General features: G+C 43.1%; 1 protein-coding gene across 3 annotated transcripts; it reads left to right on the top strand.

Annotated features, from left to right (window-relative positions):
• The first annotated feature begins 345 nt into the window (after window positions 1-345).
• gata2a (GATA binding protein 2a) lies at window positions 346-13,722 on the top strand. Of its 3 annotated transcripts, none has more exons than XM_032513865.1 (6): window positions 346-609; window positions 4,964-5,392; window positions 6,185-6,754; window positions 9,489-9,646; window positions 11,707-11,832; window positions 12,525-13,722. In XM_032513865.1, the coding sequence occupies exons 2-6, from the start codon at window positions 5,164-5,166 to the stop codon at window positions 12,822-12,824; spliced, it is 1,383 nt and encodes a 460-aa protein (XP_032369756.1). In that variant the 5' UTR covers window positions 346-609; window positions 4,964-5,163; the 3' UTR covers window positions 12,825-13,722. The 3 variants fall into 3 exon arrangements, with proteins under 3 accessions (XP_032369756.1, XP_032369757.1, XP_032369755.1); XM_032513866.1 differs by lacking the exon at window positions 346-609 and adding an exon at window positions 4,525-4,697 and having other exon boundaries at window positions 9,501-9,646; XM_032513864.1 differs by lacking the exon at window positions 346-609 and adding an exon at window positions 4,525-4,697.
• The last annotated feature ends 13,081 nt before the right edge of the window (window positions 13,723-26,803 follow it).

Here is a 26,803-nt window from a genome sequence, read left to right as displayed (position 1 = left end):
AAATGCAATTATTTAGTTTCTTTAATATTTGACTTCCCAGAGGAGTCTTATAATGTCACAACTTTAACCGTGTAGCCTATAATTCTGCATTAATTGATAAGCAACACCAAACATCAACCAGAAGTGTTTTGAAGGTGAGTGCATACCTGGGGTCCTTGACATAAAACGATGCGAGGCTGGGACCTGCTGTGAGGGGCGAGGCAGACTCTATTGATCACCTCCTGTGCACAGGTAGCTATCGCTGCCAGTTTCTATTTAACCAGGACCCGGAAGACAGGCTGCTGGCTGACGTGCCATTACGTTGCTGTGTTTTGCTGCAGCCTCTCATGCGGCCACTGAAGTTTTTGCTCATATTCAGAGAGGTTCGGATACAGCGAGAGAGCAGGGAGACCCTGAGCGCTCTCCGGGAGATGAGACAGCGAGCAGCGGCTCCAGCTTGTCTCGGCAGGGTCTTTTATAAAACAGGGCCCGCCTGGACACCTTTTCCTGTCGGTCGTTTATTTTGAGCGATTATTTTGGAGAAAAGCGCCGAAGCCGCGCAGTGAACCGAATGGATCCACTTTCTCTGGTTTGACATAGAAAGCTGCTCTGCTCCGTTTACTGGAGAAGGTAAGTGATTTATTCCTATTTTTAGACTATCTGCTATTTCAAAAATATTCTTTTGAGAAATTCTTATATTTCGTTTAAATATTAAAATATGCTAATAGAATGTGGTATTGCCTATAATATTTGGTATAAAAAATCTTCTCTTCGATTGTAAACACTATTGTATCAAAAAAAAAACAATCTTATTTTTTGCAACATTTCTTGAGCTAAAGCTTTCATGATTGTTATTTTTTACGCTTTGCTCATAATTGCAGCTCGTGTTCACATTCACATTCAGCCTTAGTTTGTCACGGCTATTCGATAGACTGTTAACTGTCTGTAGGCTAAACCTCCGTAACATCTGACAAGAGAGCGGCACAATATTGGATTAAACGTGTAAAGCATATCAGAGACCTCCTATCCATTGTAAAGATGCGGTATTAGCTGCTTTGGTTATAGTCACTGAAATAGTCTGCTTTTATTTGTATTTTTTTTAACCTAAATTATTTTTCTACAATAAAAAAGAAGACCAACAAAGAGGATCAACATTGAGACACATTTAATAATTAATGCACCTATGCTAACCATAATATTGCGCCTAGTAGACATATATACAGTATTTCTAAAATATCCAAGAATTCACGCAGGCACATAAATATACTGTCAAAAAAGGCATTTTAATAGCCCACTTTATGTTGCCCCGAGCAACGTGTTCTATTCCTGAGAGAGAGAGAGAGAGAGAAAATAACTCGATCACGAAATGGGCTGGACACAGTCACTTAGTTATGACAAAAGTATTCAATTGTCACACTTTGAAATGCATAATGACTTGAGCAATGATCTTTCATCAGCAGAAAGAGCAATCACAACACTACAATAGAGGAGCAGAGACAGGGCGGGCTGGGGTCTCCACAGGCATGCAGGAGCAAATACATTGCACCTTTTACACCCCCCCCCCCCCCCCCACCACCCACCCCCTTACCTGTGATGTTGTCTGTATGATTCTTTATGGACTTTTCGTTTGTCATCGTGTTAACCTCTGTGTAAGTGAGAATGGTGTGTAACATAGACATGTAGGTTAAAGGCAATGAGAGTAAGAAAGAAACATCTAGTTATTTTAATGAATGAGTGACTAAATGGCTGAATGAATGAATGAATGAGCATACTGTGTTTCAACACTGCTGTAGAGGAGCTGTTGCTGCATGTTTTGCTTTTTTATGAAACTGTTTCTAGAACCTTTACAGCATTGAGCTATGGAGAACCTTTCCAAAATTGTTCTTTACTTAAAGTTCCAAATAAGAGGGTTTGAAGCTAAGATTCATCTTCTGCTCCATAATCCTTTTTGTTAAGTGTGCAGTAGTTCATGTTTTGTGTCCTGGCTGCCCTATTCTGAAATGTCATTATTCTGAGCTCAAGCTGCTTAAATGGGAGTGAGTGCTGTGCTCATAGCAGCTTCCAGGCCCCTCTCCCAGCAGTTATATGGTCCTGTGTCTGGGTGCTTGTGTCTATAAAGCCCCCCCAGTGCCCTGGCTCGATCTAATTAGCCGTGAGTAAAGGGGACAATAATGCTTCAGCTGGTTTGTGTCATTCTCTTCTCTCTGGTTCTGCTTATCTTCACAAGCCCCAGTGTGCCTCTTCAACCCCCCCCCCCCCCCCCCCCCCAACACACACATTCACACAGTCACACACCTCCACTCTGGATAATGATGGATGACCGTGCCCAATGGGAACAAACAGGTAGATAAAACCAATCCCATTTAATAACAGCATGGATTGGAATGATAATCTTGTAGTTCATTAGCCACTGTGGCTGCACAGCAATACAGTTGTTGCACACAGTTCTCACCCGGTGCAGGAGGTGCTGTGGGAGGGATAGTTCTCCAGTCTAGGATAGCATCCCTGGAAGAAACAATACTGCTGTGTCCTTGAGAAAGACAGAGGGAAAGCAACAGCCCCCCTCTCCCATCTTTTGTTCCAGCACAGATACAAATGGGATTAATGAAGGTATAAATTACAGAAGGCTAAATCCTGCTGAGTAATCCATTTGGCAAACAAGCAAACAACAATGGGCATGCTGCAGCAGCTAGCCTGAGCCTGACACACTCTCCGAGGCACAGTGGTTAGAACGGCCAGAAAACAACGAAGGAACACAGGCTGACCACTGCAGGCTATGACATGTTGCAGTGCTCATACATTTTTTTATTTCACTATAGTATCTACCGTAGTAGCCTACTAGTCTGAAGAACAGGAGCCATCCATTGATGCTTGAACGGAGGAAGTCATTGCTTCAGGTTCAAGCATGTGTGGCATTAATTATTCAGCAGTATGAACTATTAGACATACAAATAGTGTATAATTTATGACGTATCCATTTTGGATTAAATGCACAGGCATAGAGGATAATGAACACAAAGGTAAGCATGTTCTCACTCCACCTGCCAAGGAATGTCAGTTATTCGGTTAGCTGGCCCTCTGCTGCCCCACATGCACTAATTTGTTGATTTTAGGAGTTGACAAGCTCAAAGGGCTGAGCTCATCAACTCGCTGCCCCTGGCAATGTGCCACTGATTAATGACTGATGACTGACACGCACACACACACACACACACACACACACACACACACACACAACAACACACACACACACACACACACACACACAACACACACACACACACACACACACACACACACACCAGATCAAAGCATGATTGTCCTAATGACCTGTATCGTGGATATCGCGTCATCAGAGTTATGAAGGGTCTTTCATACACTGAGAATTTGCACAGGTATCACAAGCTTCACGTGACACCCCGCAACTCCCCCTCCACACCCCGTGATTCTGTGACGTCAGGTCAAGGCGTCAGCGTGGCGGCCAGTCTAGGCTCCGAGCACCTTCCAATTATTCCATGTCAATCCAACACACAACACACACCACACACACACCACCACACACACACACACACACACACACAGAGCAGATCAGAGCATCCTAATGACGGACTATTAATTACGCACAGCAGGTAATTCTGCAACTCGAATAAAATAGAAATACAATTTTTTTAAATAATAATAGCCCCTTACTCAATCCACACTGGCAGAAAAAAATGGGATCCTTCAAGGCAACAAATAATAATAGGCTAATGACAATAAAAACAAATAAATACGCCTCAGTGTAGGGGTTGGATTTCTGTTTTGATTTGTATTGTAGGCCTACGTTTTAATTGAGGGCGTTAGGAGACACTTTGGGGATCACCAACTGATTTTCATTGCGCCCATCCCTGGTGAGAAAGAGGCGCCATTCGTATGTAAACTGTGTTTGATTGCTCTGTTCCCGAGACAAAACCATGTTTTCACAAGAGAAATGCACTGCTATTAATTAAAGACAATTAGACGCTCCCAACAATGGGGCCAATTTTGGGGTCATAAATCGACTCCTCCTCTGTTGGTTTTAAAGGTGATGAAAACGCTGTTTATTTACATAACAGTAGTATGCGAAAAACAACACAGTAGGCCTACAATTACTGTTGGTAATGAGAAGCTCAATCAGCAACGTACTGCAAGTGGATTCTAACACCACTTAAAAGTCTTGAAAATGTTTCTCAGATGATTCATATTGTTAAAATATTTTGCAGATACAGGTGAAAACGATTTACAATATATTACGCTTTCTAAACCATTATAGTAATCCATAGGCCTATAGCCTATTGTGCAGACTGAATTTCCCCTCATGTCAGATGTCTGTCTTTAGGCTTATAAGTGACGCTAAAAAAGCAGATTATCAGGGACCGATTGCTCATTCAGTGTGAGCTTCATGAGAAAGAAAGACCCCCGAGAAATTACACTGCTGATTGATAAGTCTTTTAGCTTTTTCGGTGCAGGGAAATGGAAATTGAAAGAAGGAGAGCAGGGATGCAGCGAGCCAATTGTGGCAGGGCTGGCTGTGATTGGCTCAGACCGAGGCCCCGCCCCACGTGGCTTGATATGGGAATTTACTGGCGCCAGCCGCTTCAGTCTGCGCCACATCTCATTACTGAGCTTGAGCACTGCATGGATCAGGAGGTTTACACATCCAAGCTGTATTTGCCATCAGCTGGTCGAAATTGCAACAGGTAGCCTATCCGGAGGAAACATTGTTGCTTTTGTCTTTATGCGGGGACGGCATGCATTGCTTCGACTTTGATACAGCTTTGCAGTAGCCTAGTTACTTGGTTTTCGACCTTTAATCTGGACTCTAAAATGTGCAAAGTTTATTTCACGTGCCAGGTGCTATGATTACTAGATAAAATATATAAAGGACGCTTCTTCTTTGCGTGGAAGCAGAGGTGGAGCAGCCACGTTGTTTATAAATTAACGTTTTGTTTTCGTCTCATTGCAGGTAACTTAGGAGAAAGGAGACCCGGTTATTTAAGGATTCTATTTCCAAAGTAGGCGTAAATAAACACAACCGAGACTTTCACAGCGCACGACAGCAGCAATATTGTAAGAAGGATTTAACTTCCACTTGGAAGCCAATATAAAGTAGTCCAGAGACACACAGAGACGCCCTTCAGAGGAAAGGACGCGGCCAGCTCAGCCATGGAGGTCGCAGCGGCCGATCAGTCTCGTTGGATGGCGCACCATCACGCTGTGCTGAATGGCCAGCACCCGGACTCTCACCACCACAGTCTGAGCCACAACTACATGGAGCCGATGGCACCTTTACTGCCCCAGGACGAAGTTGACATGTTTCTGAACCACTTGGACTCTCAAGGAAACCCCTACTACACCAACTCCCGGGCCAGGGTCACATACAGCCAAGCACACGGTAAGATGCGCACACGATTGTAGTGGCACTTTTGAGGAATGTGATGAGAAATTAGGGTCATTTTTGAAAAATGTTTTTTTTCCCCCCATGTTTAGATATAACTTATTACCAAAAATGTATATATACAGTATATTTGGTTAAAATGTGTGTGTGTGTGTGTGTGTGTGTGTGTGTGGCTGTGTAATAGGTCATATGTTTAGTACAGAAAGTATAAGCTTAACAATTCATACAGTGTGCAGTAATTTCATTAAAAAGTCAATTTTTTCTTCTGGGCAAATTCACCAACATAAATGGAATTTTTAGAAAATGACAGCGAGAGGAAAGGGAAGTATGTCATTTAACCCCTCTCTGTTGGGGCAGGGGTTTCTGGAGGGAGAGAGAGGCACTTCCCGGATATAAAATAAAACCCGCAAATGTACTAATAACAATCTTTAGTCCGAGAGCTGCAGCCGATGAAAAGATACTGCCCTGACGAGAAGCTACTTTTTGTGTTTTTTTTGCCGTATTATCTTTAACCAAACACACAATATGTGTGAGACTACTTTCATTTAACTGATAATAACATTTTTTTAAGAACTAGCTGAAACGGCAGGAATAATTAAATCCTTCTTTTAAATCAACTAGGCCTACCTTTTTTATCTACATCTGGAACTATGTCGGACTCGAGTAATTCTAAGTATTTAGCAGGTAAGTTAAGGGACTTGTGCAACTTCTGTTATGAAAACTGGAAAGACGGGTGCGTCAAAGAGGCAAAAACCTTTATTAAATAGCCTACATTATTTTGGATTTCAGCTCGACTCACTGGGAACCAGGTTTGCCGACCACACCTCATCCACAGCCCCGGTATTCCCTGGCTGGACCCCGGGAAAGCAGCCCTGTCCGCGGCCCACCACCATAACGCATGGGCGGTCAGCCACTTCAGCAAACCCGGCCTGCACCCCACCGGCTCCGGCTACCCCTGCAGCAGCAGCACCGGCACGGCACCGGTCTCGTCGCTCACTCCGGCGTCCCACTCCAGCCCGCACCTCTACAGTTTCCCCCCTACCCCTCCAAAAGACGTGTCCCCGGACCCCGGCCCTACCTCTCCGACCTCCAGCTCGACCAGAATGGACGAGAAGGAGTCGATCAAGTACCAGGTGCAGCTGTCGGACGGCATGAAAATGGAGAGCTGTAGTCCGCTCCGCAGCAGCCTGGCCTCGATGAATGGCCAGGCCACGCACCACCCCATCCCGACCTACCCTGCCTACCCTCTGCATACACCCCACGACTACAGCGGCAGTCTCTTCCACCCCGGCAGCCTACTCGGCGGGTCCTCCTCCAGCTTTACGCCCAAATGCAAGAGCAAGGCCAGGTCGAGCTCAGGTGAGTCTCACGTGTGTTTCTCCCTCACATCAGATGGCGGATCAAACTGATAAGGCCGTATGCGATGGTTATTGTTAATTTAGCTGAGAGGTAAAGCGGTACACACTACGGTTCAATCATCAGCAGATACATGTTTGTCACCATGTAATAATATTTCCATGGCCTGCCATTTACAAACATTTCGTTAATAAGTGTATGGACTCTATACCATGAAGGAATTTAAGCAATTGTTTGTTTAAAAAAAATGTATGGCTTAATTATCAGTTCTGTCTGGCACAAATCTAATTGTTTATGCTGATGCAAACTTGTTGCTCCAGTGGGTCACTTACAAAAAGAGTGATCGTTTCCCTATCGGACTCTTCTCTCCTCTTAAAACCTGTCCTGACAAGTCTTATCTTTTGTCCCATCGCACGCCTCACCCCTCCCTGCATCCACTTAAAAGGCTTGACCTAAGTGAGGAATCAACTTTAGATCAAACTCATCGAACTAAACTATTTACTAGTCCTACATGTTCCTCTTGAGCCTTTATGCGCATGCTGTTTCTGGGGTGATTTAAAAGAAAGGAGTAGAGCTAAACAAATCAATTATTTTAGTTGATTTTTTTTGGTGCTTTGGCGAAACAAAATAAACGCAATAATTATAGTTTGACACTAGATTTAACACCACCATAATTTCATTTACATCGTTCACGAGGATTTTACATCGATTTATTTAATTGGGTCTCTGTTCAGGCAGTCAAATGGCTTCTTCGTGCCATAGGCTTGTTTTCTTTTAAATGTGGCACTTAAAAATGAAGGAGTCACGACGCACTGGCTCCTGCCATATCCTGTATACCTCGAAGTGAACAAAATCACGACCTCCACCCCGCCCACAGCTCTCCCCTGTACTAACAAAGTACAGGCGACAGAGCCCTGCTGTTTGTGTTTTTAAGCATGGCCTTGGTCCAGTGCACTGACATGAAGTGGAGGCAACCGAGTCCAAAGTAGATCTGCTTCTATGAGTAGATGAAAGTGTATTTAATAACACAGTTACTTGGCCTACTTCTACTTTTCTCTTGGAGACCAGTGCGTTCAACAACCCGGCTTATAGAGTGCATATAATTAGTTTTAATAATAAAAAATAAAAACTCATGAATTTGTTTGAGTTTGTTTGTTAAAATAAAACACAGAATATTATCTGACTGTCTGGATAAGCGCCTGATTCAATAGACTGCATGTGTTGGGAGTTATATTTAGGGGAATATTCAGACTAAAGGCTGACATTAATGTGCAGACATTTGAAAAACAACTCAGTCTGGAAATGGGTCTGTAATTTCCCTACATTGTTCCAGCTGTTGTGCTTTGAATTAATGGACCAAAAAAAAAAAATCAAGAAACATCTTAGACTGTTAACATGTTGCTCCAAATGTATTATCAATATTGTCATCCATTGTGCCCAGGCATTTTAATACACCTGGGGAATCTGAGTGAATGTTAGCTGTTGCAGCAAAGAAATGTTATACTGTGACATTTAAAAGAAGCTGGCCAGACTGTGCCTGCATCAGTAACACAAACGCATCAGCTACGGCATTAAAAAGGCTCTTATCTATCAAAGTCGATGTCCTGTGCCAGTAATGGTGATTGATTGTTACAAAATGCTCCGATGACATTTCAGCTGTCAGCACACGTACCTTACAGTATTGTGGCTTCCTGTTGAACTAGCCTCAAACCAGAACTCCTCTTCCTCGCTACACTACCTTTTCACATGAAGCTTCCCATTTTTTCTTCTTCTTCTTATTTCAACACTAAACATTGCAAAAGACATAAATGCATGTCATTGCTGATGAATATTTGAAGTGTTAATGAGGCTGCTTTAATGTGGTTGCTGGACCTGCGCAACACTTAAGCGGAAGAGAAGGGAGGTACAAAAAAGCGACAAGATGCATTTCAAAAGGATCATAGCTTTTTGCTCAGGTCAGATTCCATTGTAGAGGGAGGGTGGGACTGTGGGTGTCGCTGGCATTATAACAGGAATAATGAGATGATGCTCTAGGGAGAGAGGGATACTTGAATTAAATGAATCGGTCGGTTTAGCAACAGGCTGTTTGAAGTCATTCAAACCTGAATAGGAGAAGAGAGCATGTGGGAATAACTAAAAAAGCAGGTTTTTTTATATAGAAGAGCACAAGTATGCAATGTGGTTCTCCCTCAGTCTAGTTCACATTCAGTAACTTTTTAAGAACATTAGAAACTTCAACAAAATAACGGATTAAACTCCATCTCTGTATTATTAATAATAATTATTATTATTATAATTAAATGCGCAAACGGGCCTGCAAGCTTTTCATTAAAAAGTCTGCAACACTGTCCGCCACATTTAATACCATCCCCACACTTATGTTTCCCTTTCATGGGTGCCCACTGAGCTGATGAATAATGTAGTCCTAATTTGATGGTGTGTCTCATTCTTCATGTTGGACACCTCTGGACATGTTCTGGCTGTCTCTGGCCTCCCCACTCTGGATCGGTTTACATAGAGGTGTCTGTGTCCATGACAGCCATGCACACTTGGTACACCTGCTCTCTAATATGGACATTGTCACCATCATGAGACTGATTTTGACTTCATATTACAGGGCCATTTAGGGCCATCCATCACCGTATAGTTGCCTGATTGGGCTGCACAGCTGCTATGTGTTGCTTCCGTCAGAGGGTGAATTTTTTAATTATATAAAATTTCTTCTTTTCTCCTTTTGAATTATATGCAGAGGGTCGTGAGTGTGTAAACTGCGGTGCCACCTCCACCCCTCTGTGGCGAAGGGACGGTACCGGCCACTACCTGTGCAACGCCTGCGGACTGTACCACAAGATGAACGGCCAGAACCGACCACTCATCAAGCCCAAACGTAGACTGGTGAGTCCCACTCCTCACTTCATTGCTTTACTCTAAGATAAGGCACCCAAATATGAGGACAAAGCAGATGCCTGCAGCACAATTCCAGGAAAGTTATATTTTCCCTATGATCTTCCTGGAATTGTTTGTCCCTCTCACCCCCTGATGATCCGCCTTCATGGCCTGTTACAATACTGCTACTATTGCCATTGTTCCTGCTATCATTATTGCTGGTACTTCTGATACTGCTACTGATACCATTGCCCATGCTGCTTTAGTTAACACCATGCTTGGGTAAATGAAAAGCAGCATGGACACATAACATTCTTATAGTACAGTACCACTGCACAGCCATTTCTGCCATTAACCCTACTAAAGCTGGACACATTTCTTTGCACCATAACTAATTTATTGTATGGCTTTCAAAAGTAGTTATCAATTACTTTACAATTTTTGTTAAGCCCATGTATGTTAGTTAGGCTATCTTTTAAAATCTGGTTTCCTAAGCAGGGTACTCTCAAACAAGGGCACATCATTATTTTAATATTTTTTTTAAGGGTTGATATTTTACAGTAACCCCTGAATCCTTTATTGTTCAGACAAAATAATTGTTTTTTCTTTTCCCCTTTTGACTGGGTGCTTTTTCAACAAACAAACAAACCCAGTTGTTGTCTGGAAATTAGCCACAAATAACAATACGTTTGAATGATTTAAAAAAAAAAAAAATCTTGATTAGTATACATAAAGAAACACATGCCACTTTTAATTTCATAAGTATCAGTATTAAAATAAAGAAACAAAATGCAGCACAATTAATAATAATAATAATAATAATACTTGCTAAATTATTAAGAAGGAATATATATTTTTGGATTTTTATATATTTTTCGTGTGGTCCCTTGACCAGCTCTACGTCGATCCTGCTCGTGACATTTTCCACTGGGTCGGCCTATGTGGCTGTAGCTTTTGCATTTTCAGCTCAAGTGTTTTTCAGAGTTGTGTTCAAAGGGGCATCCAGTTGTTTCCTATCCGGATATCTGTCCGGCCCAGATAAGGAAGTCAGGCTCCCGGCTGTTTCCGCCTTCAACCAGCGTGCTGCATTCTCTATGACCAGCCTGACATATACTGTAAAGAGATTATCACAACACTGGGGCAGCCGCTTATGTGTGAAGAGACAGACCGTAAGGGGCGGGGATAGGAAAATAAACGGATTTATGTTCTTCTCTTGTTTGTCATTCTCGGTGGGTAGTGGTACAGTCTAACGCAGCGGCGCTTTATTTAGATTAGTCAGACTATTTTATTTCGCATTAAAAAAACAACAACCATGGATTATGGTTGCTGTTGTTGCTCTCCAGCATCATAAGCAACGAGCCCACCTGAAATTAATTAACAGAAAAATCTCGATGCCGGCTGCAAAGCAAAAAGCCGGAGGGTTCTTGCATGTAAAGCTAATGTTTCTTATTATGTGTGAATAATTGATCCGCAATGGACGCAGGAGCACATTGCCAGGCAGGACACCGGGTCTTATATAAGACCCGGTGTTGCCAGGCAGGACTTGTAGCCCAGTTTCCCTAGATCAGGATAAATAGAGGGTTTACATGATACTAGCCTGTACTATAGACACATTACCCAGGTAATAGCAGAGGCTATTTATTTTTTAAATCATTAACATTGATAATCAGCGACTGGCATATTTCAATGCACAAATTTGAAAATGTTATGGTGTACTGGTCTACATGTTGATTTAAGTATTTTTTTCCGGTCTGAGTGTCGCCTCTTTTGATGCTTTTTTGCACATGTTTCTGCGGTCTCACGGAAACCGCACGAGCACCCACGTTCCGCTTTTTATTGAAGAACAACTTTATGTGTCTCATTGATTTTGTGCTGAAGCAGAAAACACTAATTGCATGCGATGTCAGTGCTGTGGTTCTGATAACATAGGCCTATATTTTAAATGGGTATAGCCTTCTATAGGTGTTGAAATGTCGAAATGTTTTGTGTGCAACTCAGGGTCCGCGCGGATCTCTCTACAACATGTGAATGGGTCATTACTCATGATGTATTTTCTCTTTTCCCTTCAGTCCGCTGCTAGACGTGCAGGCACCTGCTGTGCAAACTGTCAGACCACCACCACCACCCTGTGGAGGCGCAACGGGAACGGAGACCCGGTGTGTAACGCCTGCGGCCTTTACTTTAAACTGCACAATGTAAGTCCTGGAAAAAACACCGCTGCACTCAAGTGCGGGGTTTGGGGGGAAGGAGGAGGGGAAGAGGGTTAGCCTACTGGTGGTTAACTGGTCAAGTGGGCGGACAGCTCGTATCGATTTAGGAGCTGTGAAACTGCGAGTGTCGAGGCAAAGCCTGCTCACCCTGTCGAGCAGAACCCACCGGTCGTTTTTTTTTCTTCTTTTTTTATTAATCCATCGTTGTTTCAATGGGGGGCGTTACTCCCCGGAGAGGCTGCAGGGTGGGACTGTCTTTCAGTGTAAAGGCGTCGGTTACACTGATGAGGATTTGTCTGAGGCTGCTCCTTTCAGCTCTAGTCAGGCCCTCATCCCCATGTATTCATATTGACCCGGACTGTTCTGTTTGGTTTGAAATTAGACAAAAGCTCAAAAACGCCCCTGACTCCTAATAAATGCAGCTATATATGCAAAACAGCTGTTCGTTATTTATAGCAGTTATTCCACTCTGGCGTAACTCATAATACTGGGCTACCATGAAACAAAATGTGAATCCTAATTGGCAATGCACTATGTGACATATTCCAGGTGACATTTTTCAATTACGAGCTGGAGCTAACAGCAAAATAAACCTCATCTACTATATAATGTACTATTCACACTGTCAGTGAGGCTTTTGTCTGGCGTGCCATGAGCTAATTTGCTGTTCTCCACAGGTCAACAGACCCCTGACCATGAAGAAAGAAGGCATCCAGACACGCAACCGCAAGATGTCCAGCAAGTCCAAGAGGAACAAGCGAGCAGGGGACGGCTTTGACGAGCTATCTAAGTGCATGCAGGACAAGGCCTCTCCCTTCAGCGGTGCACACGGCCTCACCAGCCACATGACCCACATGGGTCACCTGCCCCCCTTCAGCCACTCGGGACACATGCTGCCTACTCCCACGCCCATTCACCCTTCATTCGGTCACCCCCACCACTCCAATCGCTCGCCGGTCTGGGCTGAGCCTCACTGAGGCCCCCCAAGACCCAAAACTCCTCCGCCTGTAAGAGCCACCACATTGCCATTAACACTAAAATGGCCTCTACTTTACGTCGAAAGCTGAGCAGACTTGGTGCATCATGTACAGTGGTTGGAGGGGAGAGACTTTCAGTTGGGTTTAATGACTGAAGCCCGCGTCATGCCTGACCTCACTGATGGGACACTGCAGAGCAGGACTTCCGCGGACTCTGTAAAGAGCAAATATGACGAAGGGTTTCTTAGTCCCTTGGTGACTGAAGCTTGCAGGAATGGAGTGAATGGAGACGCTTGTCATTCTTTTTGCTTATTTTTACTAAGTCACTTTGGTACCCACCTCTCCATGACCCTGTAACAGGAGACTCACGAGAGGTCTTAAAAAGAACTGCTGTTTTAACCTCACGGCCATCTCATTATATACTGAGATACGTGCACCCCCAGGCTGTCGTCCATAACGGCTGTGGACAGACAAACTCTTCAGTCTGACACCTACAGCACCCGTACACACCCTGACAAACCAAGTCAGACGCAGACTACAGTACCCACAAACCTGTGCTCTCCTCACATGCTGGATTGTACACCTCCACAATGCTCACCACCTGTTTTTAATAATGGACTTTTATGGAAAAATACACAGTAAATAGAGTGTTTATAAATGCTTAATTGCTATTATTGTTGTTATATTTGTTGTTATAATTATTGCTACGATAATTTATTTTCCCTCTTTAAGCTTTCGTCGAAGACACATGGAAACTTAGGATTTTGATTTCATGGTTATTACGTAAAGAAAAACAGACCTATCTTAGATGAAAAGTCCCTGAGCTGTACATTTTTATCATTTTTCCATCTCACAAAAGTAAAGGAAATAAAGGAAAATAAACTGCCTCGTAAGTTTAGTCGGCCTCTCTTTATCATTCTTACACACACATACACACGCAGCACAAGACTAAACTCTCCTTTTAATGAAGAGTGCTTGATTATGAAAATCATAAGGAATATCAGATGCATCAAGGGAAGCTCTGTGATCCCCTAAGCGTGGTAATGCTTTGGTCAGGCTCCTCCTCTATCTGTGATGGCGTGTTGTTAAGAGAAGGCCTCTTTGTGAAGTTAAGTCCCCGGGCTGGACCATTGTACCCAGACAGCAGACTCCAGCGAACAGCTCCGGAGTCACGTACAGTCATACATATGCACATACCCACATGCTCATGCACAAACACAAACCCCAATTCACCAAATTGGAACCAATATAACCCATGCAAGGTCTTTAAAAAAAATCTCTAACAGCCAAATTTTTAAGAATTTGTGTGTGAAAACTGAGTTGTGAGTGCAGTTCAGTGGGAGTGTTCTCCCTCCCTGTGTCTGCTGGAGTAGCCCTCTTGGCTGCGGTGATTGGAGTGAGAGGAAGGACAGCGGGTCTTTAGCTGGAGAGAGAGGAGGAAGGAAAGGCAATCAGGCGACCTGAGCAAACACGTGGGGGTCTGCTCAGACCCTTCGCACACAGATGTGCACGCAGCTGAGGCTGCCAGGAAGCAGGCTTCCCCTCTGTCGCTCCCTCATGTCTTCTTTTTCTTTCCCTTTGTTTATCTTTTTTTCACCCTCTCTCTTTCTGATCTCCCATGTATTCAGTCTGTGTTTTATTCTCCATTCTCTCTCTCTACATTGGTCATTCTGTCTCACCTTCCCATTTGGACGATTACTGTAAAATAAAGGGGCTGAAGAAAGCTTAAACAGAGCCAGCCACTAATGAGTTGACTTGATTAAGGCCAATTTGAGGTCATCATTGCTGAGTTCAGCATACCCTCAAACACCCACAGCACAAACCATCCGATTAAACAGTCCAAGCTAAAAGTGGACTACTACCCCTCCGTGAACTCTCCACCGGGCTCATATCTGCTGTACTGCTGTGGAGGCTGATCCGCCGGGGTTTCCCAGAGGTTCATCAGTTCAAATTAGAAATAATATTGATCCAAGGACTTATATAGGTGAGGTTTTGTTATCCAATGTAGCTAGAGCACTGTAATGTCAGCTTATGCTACATCATAGTGCCTACAACCCCCTAACTGGCTGTACACAACTGGAGACAGGACCAGTCCTAAGTGTCTGTTTGCAGTAAGGGGGTGGGATCCACTTGCTGAACACCAGTGAAAATGTAACACTTGACAGCCAATAAGCAGTCTGGCCATCTGTGTGTAGCGCAGTGCTGTGGGCGCTGTGCCGTTTACAGGCCGCAGCTCCAGTAGGTTGCGTGCTGCTGCAGCCAGTGAGCCTGCTCGGCCGGGCTTGGCCAGACTCCCGGAGTCTGAGAGGGGGAGACGGGGAGAGCCAGCACTCTTCAATGAGGCCCTCCAGAGGGAAGGAGCAGGCCTCCCAAAAATAATACAGCCGTCTGCCAGGCCAGCGACTCCCAGAGCTGCCCTTGCCTGAACACACATTCAAACACACACGCAGACATTAACATGCATGTGTACATAGATACAAGGATGGTGCGTGACAAAGCTTCTCATGTCTGACAAAGAGGCAGTGTTTGTGGAAAGCAGGGTGACATTTCATCTCCTAGGCCCGATAGGTAACAGGCACATAACATGTACACTTGCTCTTGAAATGAATGCTTGGCTAAATGTTTTGGTCGTCAGCATGTGCCCCCACTGTTACATTTTCTACCCAATTCAATTCATAGAGACGCTGTAATGTGAAGGTTCTGTATACGTTTTACTCACCAAGTCTCACTAGACCAAAAGCTACATTGAACAAGACATCCCTTCCCAACTCACATCATGAATTATGTGACACAAAAGAGCCATAAAATATGATGTTACTTATCTTCACTATCAAAGTAGCGTTCCAAAGAAGAAATGATGCAGAGATATCTCGGATGCTTTGGCGGGCTGAACATGGTGGCCACCAAGATCAGAGCACATTGGAGAGGTTTACGACTTTAACCTGGAACTGGATGTTTCAACTCATCTCAACTCATTACCTCCTTTTCTTTCTCCCCTCTGCTCTTCCGCTTGTCCTCAACAACCCCCCCCCCCCTCCCCACCACCACTCATTCCCTCTCTGAGCTCTATGTAGCTCTCTGTTTTTCCCCTCTCCACCCCCTTACTACTCCCACTCTTTCCTTTTCTCCCACTCCCCCAGTGTATTTGTTTTTTCATCAAATTGAATTAGCGGAATCAAAAGGTATCCCAACCATCCCCTCACAAAGTTGAGTTAGGGAGAAAGAGACGTAGAAGATGAAAGGAAGTGGAGCGCAGTTCAGATGCAGGTCTCTTAGTGTGTGTGTTGCGATGGGGGTTAACCTTTGCCTGGGTCTAACTAAAAAAGCAGCCCTCCTTCCTTAGACCCCTAGAAGGATATTAAGGCTCCAAGATGGGACAGTATTTAGATAATAAATACAAACATGTGACATTTATTTCATAAAGTTCAAATGCTTGTTTGTTGACCTTCAGCAAAAGGAGAACTTATTCTTTCTTATGCCATAGTCAAGCATTAACTGAGCTCCTAACTGTTTGAACTGTAATGGCTACCGAGTCATAGTGATTGTACTATGATCAGACCCACATGTGAACTTCCTCTTTTCATGGATCAAGAGAAATTCATAGAAATACCCCTCTGACAGCGCTTGACAGGAAAAAGGTGGGTACATTCAGTAAAACACCTGGTTAACACTATTCATGGAATCCGCCGCAGATGCACCATTTGACATTTGAACGACTCTTAAATTAATCAACCATAACACGTAGCAATGATGTGATCGGCAAAGCTTTGACGGTAATAACTGTCACTCAGAGAAAAGCCCAGCAGATAATCACTGATGGCTTCTGTTGACAGCCAACAACCGCATCCTGACCTGCCAAATCTCACTAAAATCTCTTAAAAAGTCAAAGTGTTTTGATCTTGCATAATTTTTCTCTCCTGAATGACCACAAGGGCCTTTCACCCCTTTTCCTCCCCAACTTTAGGCCCAACATAGAAAGGCTGCTATACTAGTTACAGCTGCATACCAAGCTCGACTGAGAACATGGCTTTTCAAAAGCAGTGAAAAAAAAAATGAAAACAGGAAGTGAGAAGTTCAAACAGGAAATATTTATGTTGTACGATTAGGACCAATTAAGACCATAGAGTCCCGACAGAGACAGTAAAAAAAGAATAATTACGAGGGGTAGGATTGCGCACTATTTAAGTGTAATTCCCTTCAACGTTTCCTGCAGGGTAACATCCTGTATGCAGTACTGTAAGAGCACTCACCACTGGCTTTGTTAACGTGTGAATTATTTGGACTATTTTCCCATTATGAAACCTACAGACTACGCCAGGAAACAAGAGCTAACCATATGAGAAAGCTAACCGTTAGTGTTCAATGTATTTGAGGCTTACTTGGCATGTAATGTTTACATTTTTTGTTTTTTGTGCCTTCACGCTGTATTTTGAGCTTGAAAACATGCTTAAAAATGGGTATATTTACCTAAAAAAATAAATAAATGTGTAAATGTCAAATTAAATGGTAACTTCAGTTGTTCATTCATATGTTTTTACCTTCAGAAGGACCACTTTCTGAGTTTTTCAATAGCATGTGTATATGAAAGTAGAGAAGTGAAAGAGGGGAAAAACAGGGAAAGTGTTTCATATCATTTATCAGTGGCTGGAGATAGACCTTATTACCAGTTTGTGGTTTTGAAAAGGTTTCCAAGTAGAGTACTACTAATAAAAGAGGTTTATGAGTGCATAGAATTACAGGTCTTTGAGCTGCTATGTTGGAGTCCTAGATGAGTACCCTCTTCTCTAACTTGGTATTCCCTTGCCTCACTGGGATGTTACTGCCATGCTAATGTGTCTGTGTTCTTCTGTTTGCACACAATCCCAGCTGAAATGAAGTGAAGACAAAATACTGACACCATTCAGCTCCCCTATTCACATGGACTTGCTGCAATTCAAACTAAGACTATTAGGAATTAGCATAAGTCATCTGACAATTTTTCCATTCCGTCATCTCGCAATATTTTTTTTTTTTTGCAGTAGCAGCAGTCTAGTGTTTAATCTGCTAAAAAAAGTACCTGTCGGAAGCAGGGTGTGGACACATAGAGCACCCCTCCCTCGACTCACCCTGAAAATGAGGTCAGCCTCCTCTCACCTGGGACAGGGCGCATTCAGGATGTTCACCTGGGACAGGTAGTGTTCAGCTCTCATTCATGCTGTGTTCTGCTGTGCTGAGGCCCTTCAGCTCACCTGCTCCGACAGACAAATTCATCCCCACTGTCTGAGTACAAATGAGCCCATTCACCTGGAGGCTCCCATTGACAAACCGGGGGGGCAAGTACAGTACTAATGCCTGGGAGGGCTCCGGGGAGTGGGCGTCTGGACCTGCCATCCTCTTCCTCGCCCATATAATGTCCCTCTCACTATTCCCTGCCCCCCGCCCCACTCCACTCGCTTTCACTGGCAGGTAACTGGAGAAAGTAATGAGTGGGGGAGTCCAGTGCACCTTGGCCCATGGCCAGAAGCAAGAGGATGGGGCCCAGGTGCCTACCCCTGGATGGATCCTGGACACTCCCACAGGGACTGATGACCAGACCGAGAACGGGAGGACTGTGGAGGACAGTAGAAGCCCACAGAGACCTGCCGTGCCCTGCTCAGAATCTCAAGCTGTTCAGCTCGCTATTATAGACTAATGATTGTTGCATGTGCAGTGGATTAAATGTCGGAGCCGTTCTAAGGCTGCGCTGAATTCACTTTTAAGCCTACTGGATTCTCATTGACCTCTAATGTATCGATGTATTCAGGTTCCTCTAGACTGCTGGCTTTTTAGAATACATCAGAGAAACTCAAGTGCTAACACTGCATTCCTAAACAACTTTACTCAGTGTTAATCTCCAGTACAATATTTTGTTGTTAGGGTATGGCTTTTTTTACACAATACTTGTCAAGTTAATACAGACACGCACAGACACGCATGCACAAACAGACGCACACGCACACGCACACACACACACACACACACACACACACACAGTCTTACAAAGAGGGAACAATCAATGAAACACAGTGTACCTCATTTTATAAAAGCATAACAGGAATAAACCACTAAGAGATGACAAAGATGAAAGCAATATATCTCAGGGGCAAAACTGTGGATGTGAAGAGCTCTATTATATCCAAATAGCAGATAAAAAAGGAATAAATGGAATAAATAAAGTTTTTGATACCTATTACTGTATCAATGTTTGATTATTTTCCAAGAATAAGCAGAATTGTAGAACTTTATATTTTTTGATAGGCAAGGTCAAGAAGACTGTATCTGTGTCATGTTATTACATCAATAACCTTAACAATAATGCACTGGATGACAACCGGCTCTTCAAGTGTCTCTCCTTGTTTAACTTTTGTTTCACCAGTTTTCAGGACAGGAGACATGTGCAGAACTGCAAGCATTAGACAGTAGATGCCAGAATTCAGTGGAGACAGAATTTATCAGCGGCATCACACATGTATACACTCACTCACACACGCACTGCAGGCCTATCTGTTCAGGATCGGTATGAAAAAGGCGTTGTGCTCACTCATTGGCTCAGTGGGATGTTGCAACCCCAGCGCCTAACTGGTCCTTATCTCCCCTGAGCAGACTGCACAGCTTGATATGCATCTGTCATATTTGTCGGAAAGAAAAGACACCGCGGCGAAAGCACGATGAGTCAAAAAACGGGCCAGCGACATAAACTCACTTCCCTGCGGTTTCTGCATGACCGTGATAATTTACTTGTCTTTGTCGACTGCTTTAAGAAGATGCTCGAGACAAACATGTCCAACACAGTTAATGGACGCACGATATTAAGCACTTGTAATTGCAGTTTTAATGCGTGTGGATATCAAACACCCGATCATGCTGTGCTTACATGCCTGTACAGGTGTACATTTTGGCAGTCATGTTGCCCTGTAAGAAAACATGAAGCCAAGAGCAGATTGTTATCATTCCATCATGGCCATTACCATGACAACAGATAAGGCCCTGTCCTCTTGTCGTCATAGCGGCCTTGCATCAGCTCCATCAGCTGCTGTGGCTAGCTGAGCCTCTGACTGTGCGGGTATGAGTTTCTATCTGAGGGCTATCTGGCCTGATAAGAGCTTGGAAAGAGACAGCATAGCGACACGTTTACAACCGAGCGGCTCACAGCACTAAAGGTTGTAAAGCATATAGACAATTCGATGGTGAGAGGGTTGAAGTGTCAGAGACAGCTTCTGCCTACATGTACACTGTTTCTGATACAAACACATCCATATACAGGCACGTATACAAGGGAACATGCAGGCAAACAAGTAAAGTGATCTTCTCTAAGATCTCACACATCCCACCTCCTCATTCTGCTAGGTCAGGTTGTTAAAGGGGCCAAAGGTCATGTGGGCAGATATTATCTCTGTTCTCTTGCTCTGGTAAAGTCGAGTCTCTTTCTCTGTGCTAGGTTTATGCCACTGATTGACTTTTAGCCTGCCAAACCTTAATTAATGGCATCTCACACACACACACACACACACACACACACACACACACACACACACACACTTTAAAACACATTGTACACACACTCACTGATGCATGCACACACACAAACAGAGTATCTAATCCTGCAAATCCACCCTGCCAACTGAACAACTGGTAACATGGTTAATCACCCATGTAAAAATAAAGACAAGACCAAATTGACTGATAGACTTATTGCATTTACCCGTCTGATTAAAACATTTCACCATTGCATGCTTGACTGGAGATCATCTCGGAAAAAAAGAAAACAACGCGTGAAAATTAATTAAAAGTCAGTGATGTAAACGGCTTCATTCAATTATTGGTGCAAATAACAAGCTCTGTAGCATGATAACTGCCACGTACAGACACATCGAATTAGCTTTGAAGAAAAATAGGGAATCATGGGGCCACTTTGAAACTCTTTAAAAGGGCAGAACTGACTTCTTAAAACAGGAGACACTTTCTCCAAACAAGGGAAGCACTCTCCTGAAAGGGAAGAATGAACAAGCAATGCTTGCTGGACACAAGCTCGTTCAACCTCGGGTCACTTCCCAACAGCCCTTGCTCCCAATGTGACATCATAGGCTGCAGGGGGTCAAAGCGGAGTGTGCTGAGACAGTAGGGTGCGGACCAAACTACGAGCGGACCGAGGCAGAGAAAAGGCTGAGTGAGACAAAGGAAAAGTGTGGTGGCTCAGAGAAGGCTCTCTGATTTGTTTCCTTGGCAGGATGACAAAACTGTGTGGAATGCAGTGGAGAGGGGAAAGAGAAGTTATCAAGAGCTCAAGAACGAAAAGAGAGGAAAGAAACAGACGACAGACGAGGGGAGAGAGGCCTGCTGAATAAGCCAGGATGGCAGGGCCTTCCATTGATTCATTTCCCCTTTCCCACCCTATTACCATTCTCTGTTTCTCTCTCCCAACCTCTTCTGTAACTATACAACCATTAGCTACATGGCCACTGTTCCTTTCAGCATCAGAACAGCATTTCCTGGTGGCTGCCGGAAGAAATAAAAGGAAGATTAGTGGTTGCTCTCTGTACATTTATGTACTGTGTACATAAAGATCTGTATAATGAAGACGGAAGCAATCTGTACATGCCAACTACGCAGTAAAGTCAATGAAACCTACAATTAATTTAGACACACATACGCATGCATGCTCAGCCCAGAGACAGCAGAACACCACACACACACACACACACACACACACACACACACACACACACACACACACACACACACACACACACACACACACACACAGTGTGGAGAGGGCAACAGGCTGCCTCTGTCAGCCACATTTCACAGTGGCCAATCATGGCCAGGCGTACCAGGCCTGCGGCCAACCACTGCTCATGCACTGGGTAAACACTACCACCTCAGCTGCATGGAGTCTCCCACACACTCCCAGAATGCCATACAACACGCAAGCACAGTCACACATACAGGCAATGTGATTAATGGAGTGTGAGCATTAGATATGACAGCATTACTAAGCCTCTATGATGAAGAGCCACACACAGCCACTCTGTTTCCTCATAGCTGTTTTTGTGCTCATTGCTTGTGGTGTCCGTGCTTTGTCCACTGACTCAGGACTCCTGTCAGCTAGGGCGTTTTACTCAGAAATATCACCTTGGCATAATGTTTCATTCTTAATTTGACAGTGATGAAATGCTCTGCCTCTATAAAGTATTTTTAATACCTCCATTATACTTTACAGGCTCTATACTGAATACTGGCAGCAGATCCAAGTTTTGAGGACACACACACACACACACCGCACACATTATCACAGAGGCAGATCTAGTGTGAAATCATTGATAAATTATATCTTACTGGGTGTAAATGTTAAACTCATGCAATGTATTCTGTTCTCCGTGCTGACAGAAGTGTATCCTCTGATGTAGCAGTTTATTCAGAACACTGAACTGAAGCCTGATGTTTACACAGTGCTAAGTCAGGTCATGAGTCATCTGCGCAGTTATTCAACAGTTTGAATGTAGTTTGGCTTCATTATATGCACATCATGTGACAGCAGTCAGCCAGAGTGCCCCCCTCCACGGCTCCATGAATCCTCTTTCCTCCATTGCTTCTTCTCATGCCCGTCTCTCACCCCCCATACCCCCCCCCCCCCCCACCTTCTGCTGGCGCCTGCACGGTTAGTTAGGGATTGCCACAGGACATCATGTGACAAACAAGCAAATACACACACACACAAACAGCAGAGTGCGCACACGCGCACACAAACACACACACACACACACACACACACACCAGCAGACGTACAAGCATGTAAACTACAAGCACCAACACATTCATTGGTCATCCTCCCTTCCATTGACTTCTTTCATGTGGGCTAAGTTGAATGAGCAGTACAGCTCTCAAACAATAGAGTCCATTCTACTGGCAGCGTTGGGCTGTGTGTCCATGTGTGTTAGTCCCGGCTGTGGCCAGACACACCTTGAGGCAAAATGTTATCTCTTAGTTACTGTAGTTCCAGCCTTACCAAATCTAGGATTTGTTACTTGTTTTTATACATGACAAGTTCATTTCTGCTGGTTATGAATCAGACTGTTTTATATGGTTTGTCCTTGACGACTCCATTGCCATTAATATTTCTGAGAAAGAAGACAGTTTAGGCTTTAAGCGTTTTGATTTATTGGGGGGAATTCTCTATTTTGGGACTAATGGATGTCAGAACAACAGGATATATTAATATCTTGAAAGGAAGTCATTATTAGGATAACACTCTGTTGATCCCTATACTCATTACTCGACCTCCTTACCTACAGTATCCAACCCAGCCTTGGCTTGCTTGAATCCCCCCACTACCCCTCCTTGTCTGGCAGACCTCCAACGTCTGAAACTCTAGACAGTGCTGGTTCTGCCCTTTCTACAAAATTTAGGAAGCCATTAGCAACATCAAATCATTACTTCAGGAAAAGGGAGAGAACGATGCATGGGTGAGGGGTGGGGGGCTGGGTTGGGGGTGGACTGATGACAAAAGAGAGGAAAAGGACAAGTGAAAGAACAAGACATACACAGAAACAGAGAGATCTCAGATTTCTCTTGTTCTTAGTCACTCCATTACAATAATGTGCAGAGACCCATTTTACTAATACATTACGAAATGATACCCATAATAAACAGTGAACCAAATCACTGGCGGAGAGGGTTACTGCACTGAATGCAACACACACTCCCTACAGACAGGCCTTGCCCTGCACACGCACAAAACTAAAACTAAAGTTCCATAGTTCAAAATGTTTATTTTTTATAAAAGACAAACTGCAGAAACATCCTCAACTTGTGTCAGCCCTTTGAACACAAAATAGGCAACTGAACAGATGACTAAATGTATAAAATAAAATGACAAATAAAGCAAAAACAAACTGGCACTACCAGTTGCTCAAGTTTACACTAAAAGTCAATTAATTCCACTTTTCATGTCCTCCAAAACTTTCCCCTACTCGTTCTCACTGTCTGTCGTTACTGCACTGTCACCCCAATCCTAGAGCTGGGCAACATGGAGAAAATCATGATATTTCTTTACCAAAAACATCAATGTCGATATTGTCATGATATTGTAAGGTAGACTTTTGGTGCTTCACAAAATATTAACACAATCAGAGTTTTATTAAATAATTACCAATAATAGGGATACAATGACTAAGTGGGTAAAGGAGGCAAATAACAGTACAGCTAGAACAGTCTGGTTAGTTTAGAAAATCACGTCAATGTACTGAAATGCAGCCTGTAAAACCAGGAAAAGACAACATTTGTTTCATATCAAGATATAACGATATTCAAAATTTAAGACGATATGTGGATATAATGTTGATGTATTACCCAGAAGTCCCAACACTAATCCAGTTCAAATGTAAACAGGCTTAGGTCTTCATTCCTCACTTAAACCGTATCGAATGTATCAAAGCAGAGGCTCAATGGTGTCTTTGGCTACAGAGGGGTCAGAGCGGGGCCACACAGGGCCACAAACTCTACTCAATTAGCCAAAGAGCCAGTTGGTCTGTCTGACCAACACCTTGTGTGTTTCTGCCCACGTGTGTAGCAGAAGTAAACAGTATGTGCATGTCTCTGTCTGTGTACTTATCAATGATGTGTGTGTGTGTGTGTGTGTGTGTGTGTGTGTGTGTGTGTGTGTGTGTGTGTGTGTGTGTGTGTTATGGCATGTAACAGTGAGTGAATGTAAATGGTGCTGTGTACTGGGTTAATAGGTCAGTTCACGGTTTTAAAGGGCATGAGCATGTGTATATAATCGAGTGTGTGTGTGTGTGTGTGTGTGTGTGTGTGTGTGTGTGTGTGTGTGTGTGTGTGTCTGTGTATGTGTCGAGCAGAGACATAAAGTCTCAAAACTCCATCAACTAAAAGGGAAAATATGTGAAAGGTTGTCTGCAGGCTGAGGACAATAATGCAGTCTGTGTCTGCAGCAACATTATTTCTAAGGTTAAGTCAGTAGCCCTGGAGGAGTACTTGATGTCCTTGAGAGTGCATCGCCTCTTTTTCTAGCAACCTTTTATTTGCTTTTAAATATAACAGCAAATACAATCCCCTCTTAGATGACATGAACTTTACAAGCTAAAGCTACGCCTACCTATACTTTACTATCTAAAACAAATATTTTGTAACCTCTTTTAGAGCTAATTACCACAAAGTCACAAATTGTAATCAGGAAGTTTGCTCACGACAAAAGTGCTACATTTTTGTAGATTAAAATCAACCATAAGTGTATCATTTTGAAAGATAATTTAGCTATTCTTTTTTTTTTCCCTGGGGGGGATTCTCAACTCTCACGTGGAATGGTTGTCCTAAGATAAAATCCTTGAATCTACCCTTTGACCCAACATACTGGTGCATTCACGGTTGATGCATAGATGGGAAAGCTTTATTATCATTATTGAAATATCTTGTTCTGTCATGGAACAGGAGGAGGCAGCGAAGAGTCCCAGGAGACTTTAATCACAATCAGTTTTCTTGTCAAGCTCCAATCTCATCAGTTACAAATATCTTATTGCTCACATGCACAAGTGTGAGTCAATTAGACACAATCAAACTAATGAGCGAAAGTTAAATAAAAACAGTTCAGTTCCACAATCGAATCCAGACTCAGCCAGACACTGGATAAATTGTAATATAACAATAATTTTGTTTTTTTTCATTAAATCATCACCAGAGTGATGTTTTTCACAGTCAATTAATCTGCGCCATTACGGCCAACATATTTTGTGGGCTCTGGCGGTCCCTTAGGGGCATTCCAGTTTAAGGGACCCTCCTTCCAACCTCAATCCCAAGCCCATCACTCTTCCTCAGGCACTCAACTGTCAATCTAACCCTGATCTGGGAACCAGGTCTTATCTGATCCCCCAGGGCTCCCTGGGGGGGGGTCCCAGCCAAGCCAAGCCAAGCCAAGCCATGTCTACATACCTCCCTATAAACAGGTACCACAAAACTTTCACCCGTGGAGGTGCAACCCAACTGTGCCACTGCATATTTTACTCGCTGGTATAGAATGAAGGCATGAAACAAAAATTGGGTACATTATCATGATGTGTGATAAATGTCATAAGACAGGTTTAACTGATGTTGAAAATCAATTAGCCATTAGACAGTTATGTCTATTAACCATAAAATACAATGATAAATCTGAAAATATTGTTTATACCGTGAATGGAAAAGAACAAGACTCAAAAATGGAATTTCCAGCGGTGGAAGAAGTTTACTCTACTACAAGTAAAAGCCCTGCTTTGAAAAATGCTTTATCATTTTCATATTTTTTTCAAGATGATCAGACTGAATCCTTTACATGTAAAATGGTAATCTATGAAATTTAGTCTAACCACAGCTATCAGATAAAAGCAGTGGAGCAAAGAAATATATATATTTCTCTCTGAAATGAAGTGGCGTACAAGTACAAAGTTGCATAAAATAGAAGTGCTCAAGTAAACCTCGAAGTTTTAGTACTTAGTTATATTATTTTACTGGTTTACTTTTTCTTTGACTCCTTCTTAACAACATATTTATAAAGTACATTATAACAAGCTTTGTCACAGATTAAACTATTAAGTCCCGGTCTAATTTAAATACATGTTTAAATGGGTGACAAGGTAAGTGGTTCGAGTTTGATTCTTCATGCCAACAAACATCTTCTCTAATGCAGGTTCAGGCATTTATCTGCAGCTTCAAAAGTAGAAAAGACATTTCAATGGTACAAATGAAAGTTTGATTTCTGTTTTTGGAATGAGCATTTTTTCTTTTTGACAAAATTATACTAATAAGTAAAAAACATTCAATAACATTCTGAAACTGCAACTGGTAATTTAATACATCAGTGACACAGCTGCTTTAAAGACAGTGGAACATATCTGAGCTACTAGCCAACAACTAGGTTAGATTTTGAGAAAACAATGTAGTTTTCCCACTCAGTTGTCATAGAATTAAAACAT

Source organism: Etheostoma spectabile, chromosome 4, assembly GCF_008692095.1.
Source record: "Etheostoma spectabile isolate EspeVRDwgs_2016 chromosome 4, UIUC_Espe_1.0, whole genome shotgun sequence".
Lineage (NCBI taxonomy): Eukaryota > Metazoa > Chordata > Actinopteri > Perciformes > Percidae > Etheostoma > Etheostoma spectabile.
The sequence above is the reverse complement of the archived record's forward strand: the minus strand, read 5'-3'. Positions and strand labels throughout refer to the sequence as shown.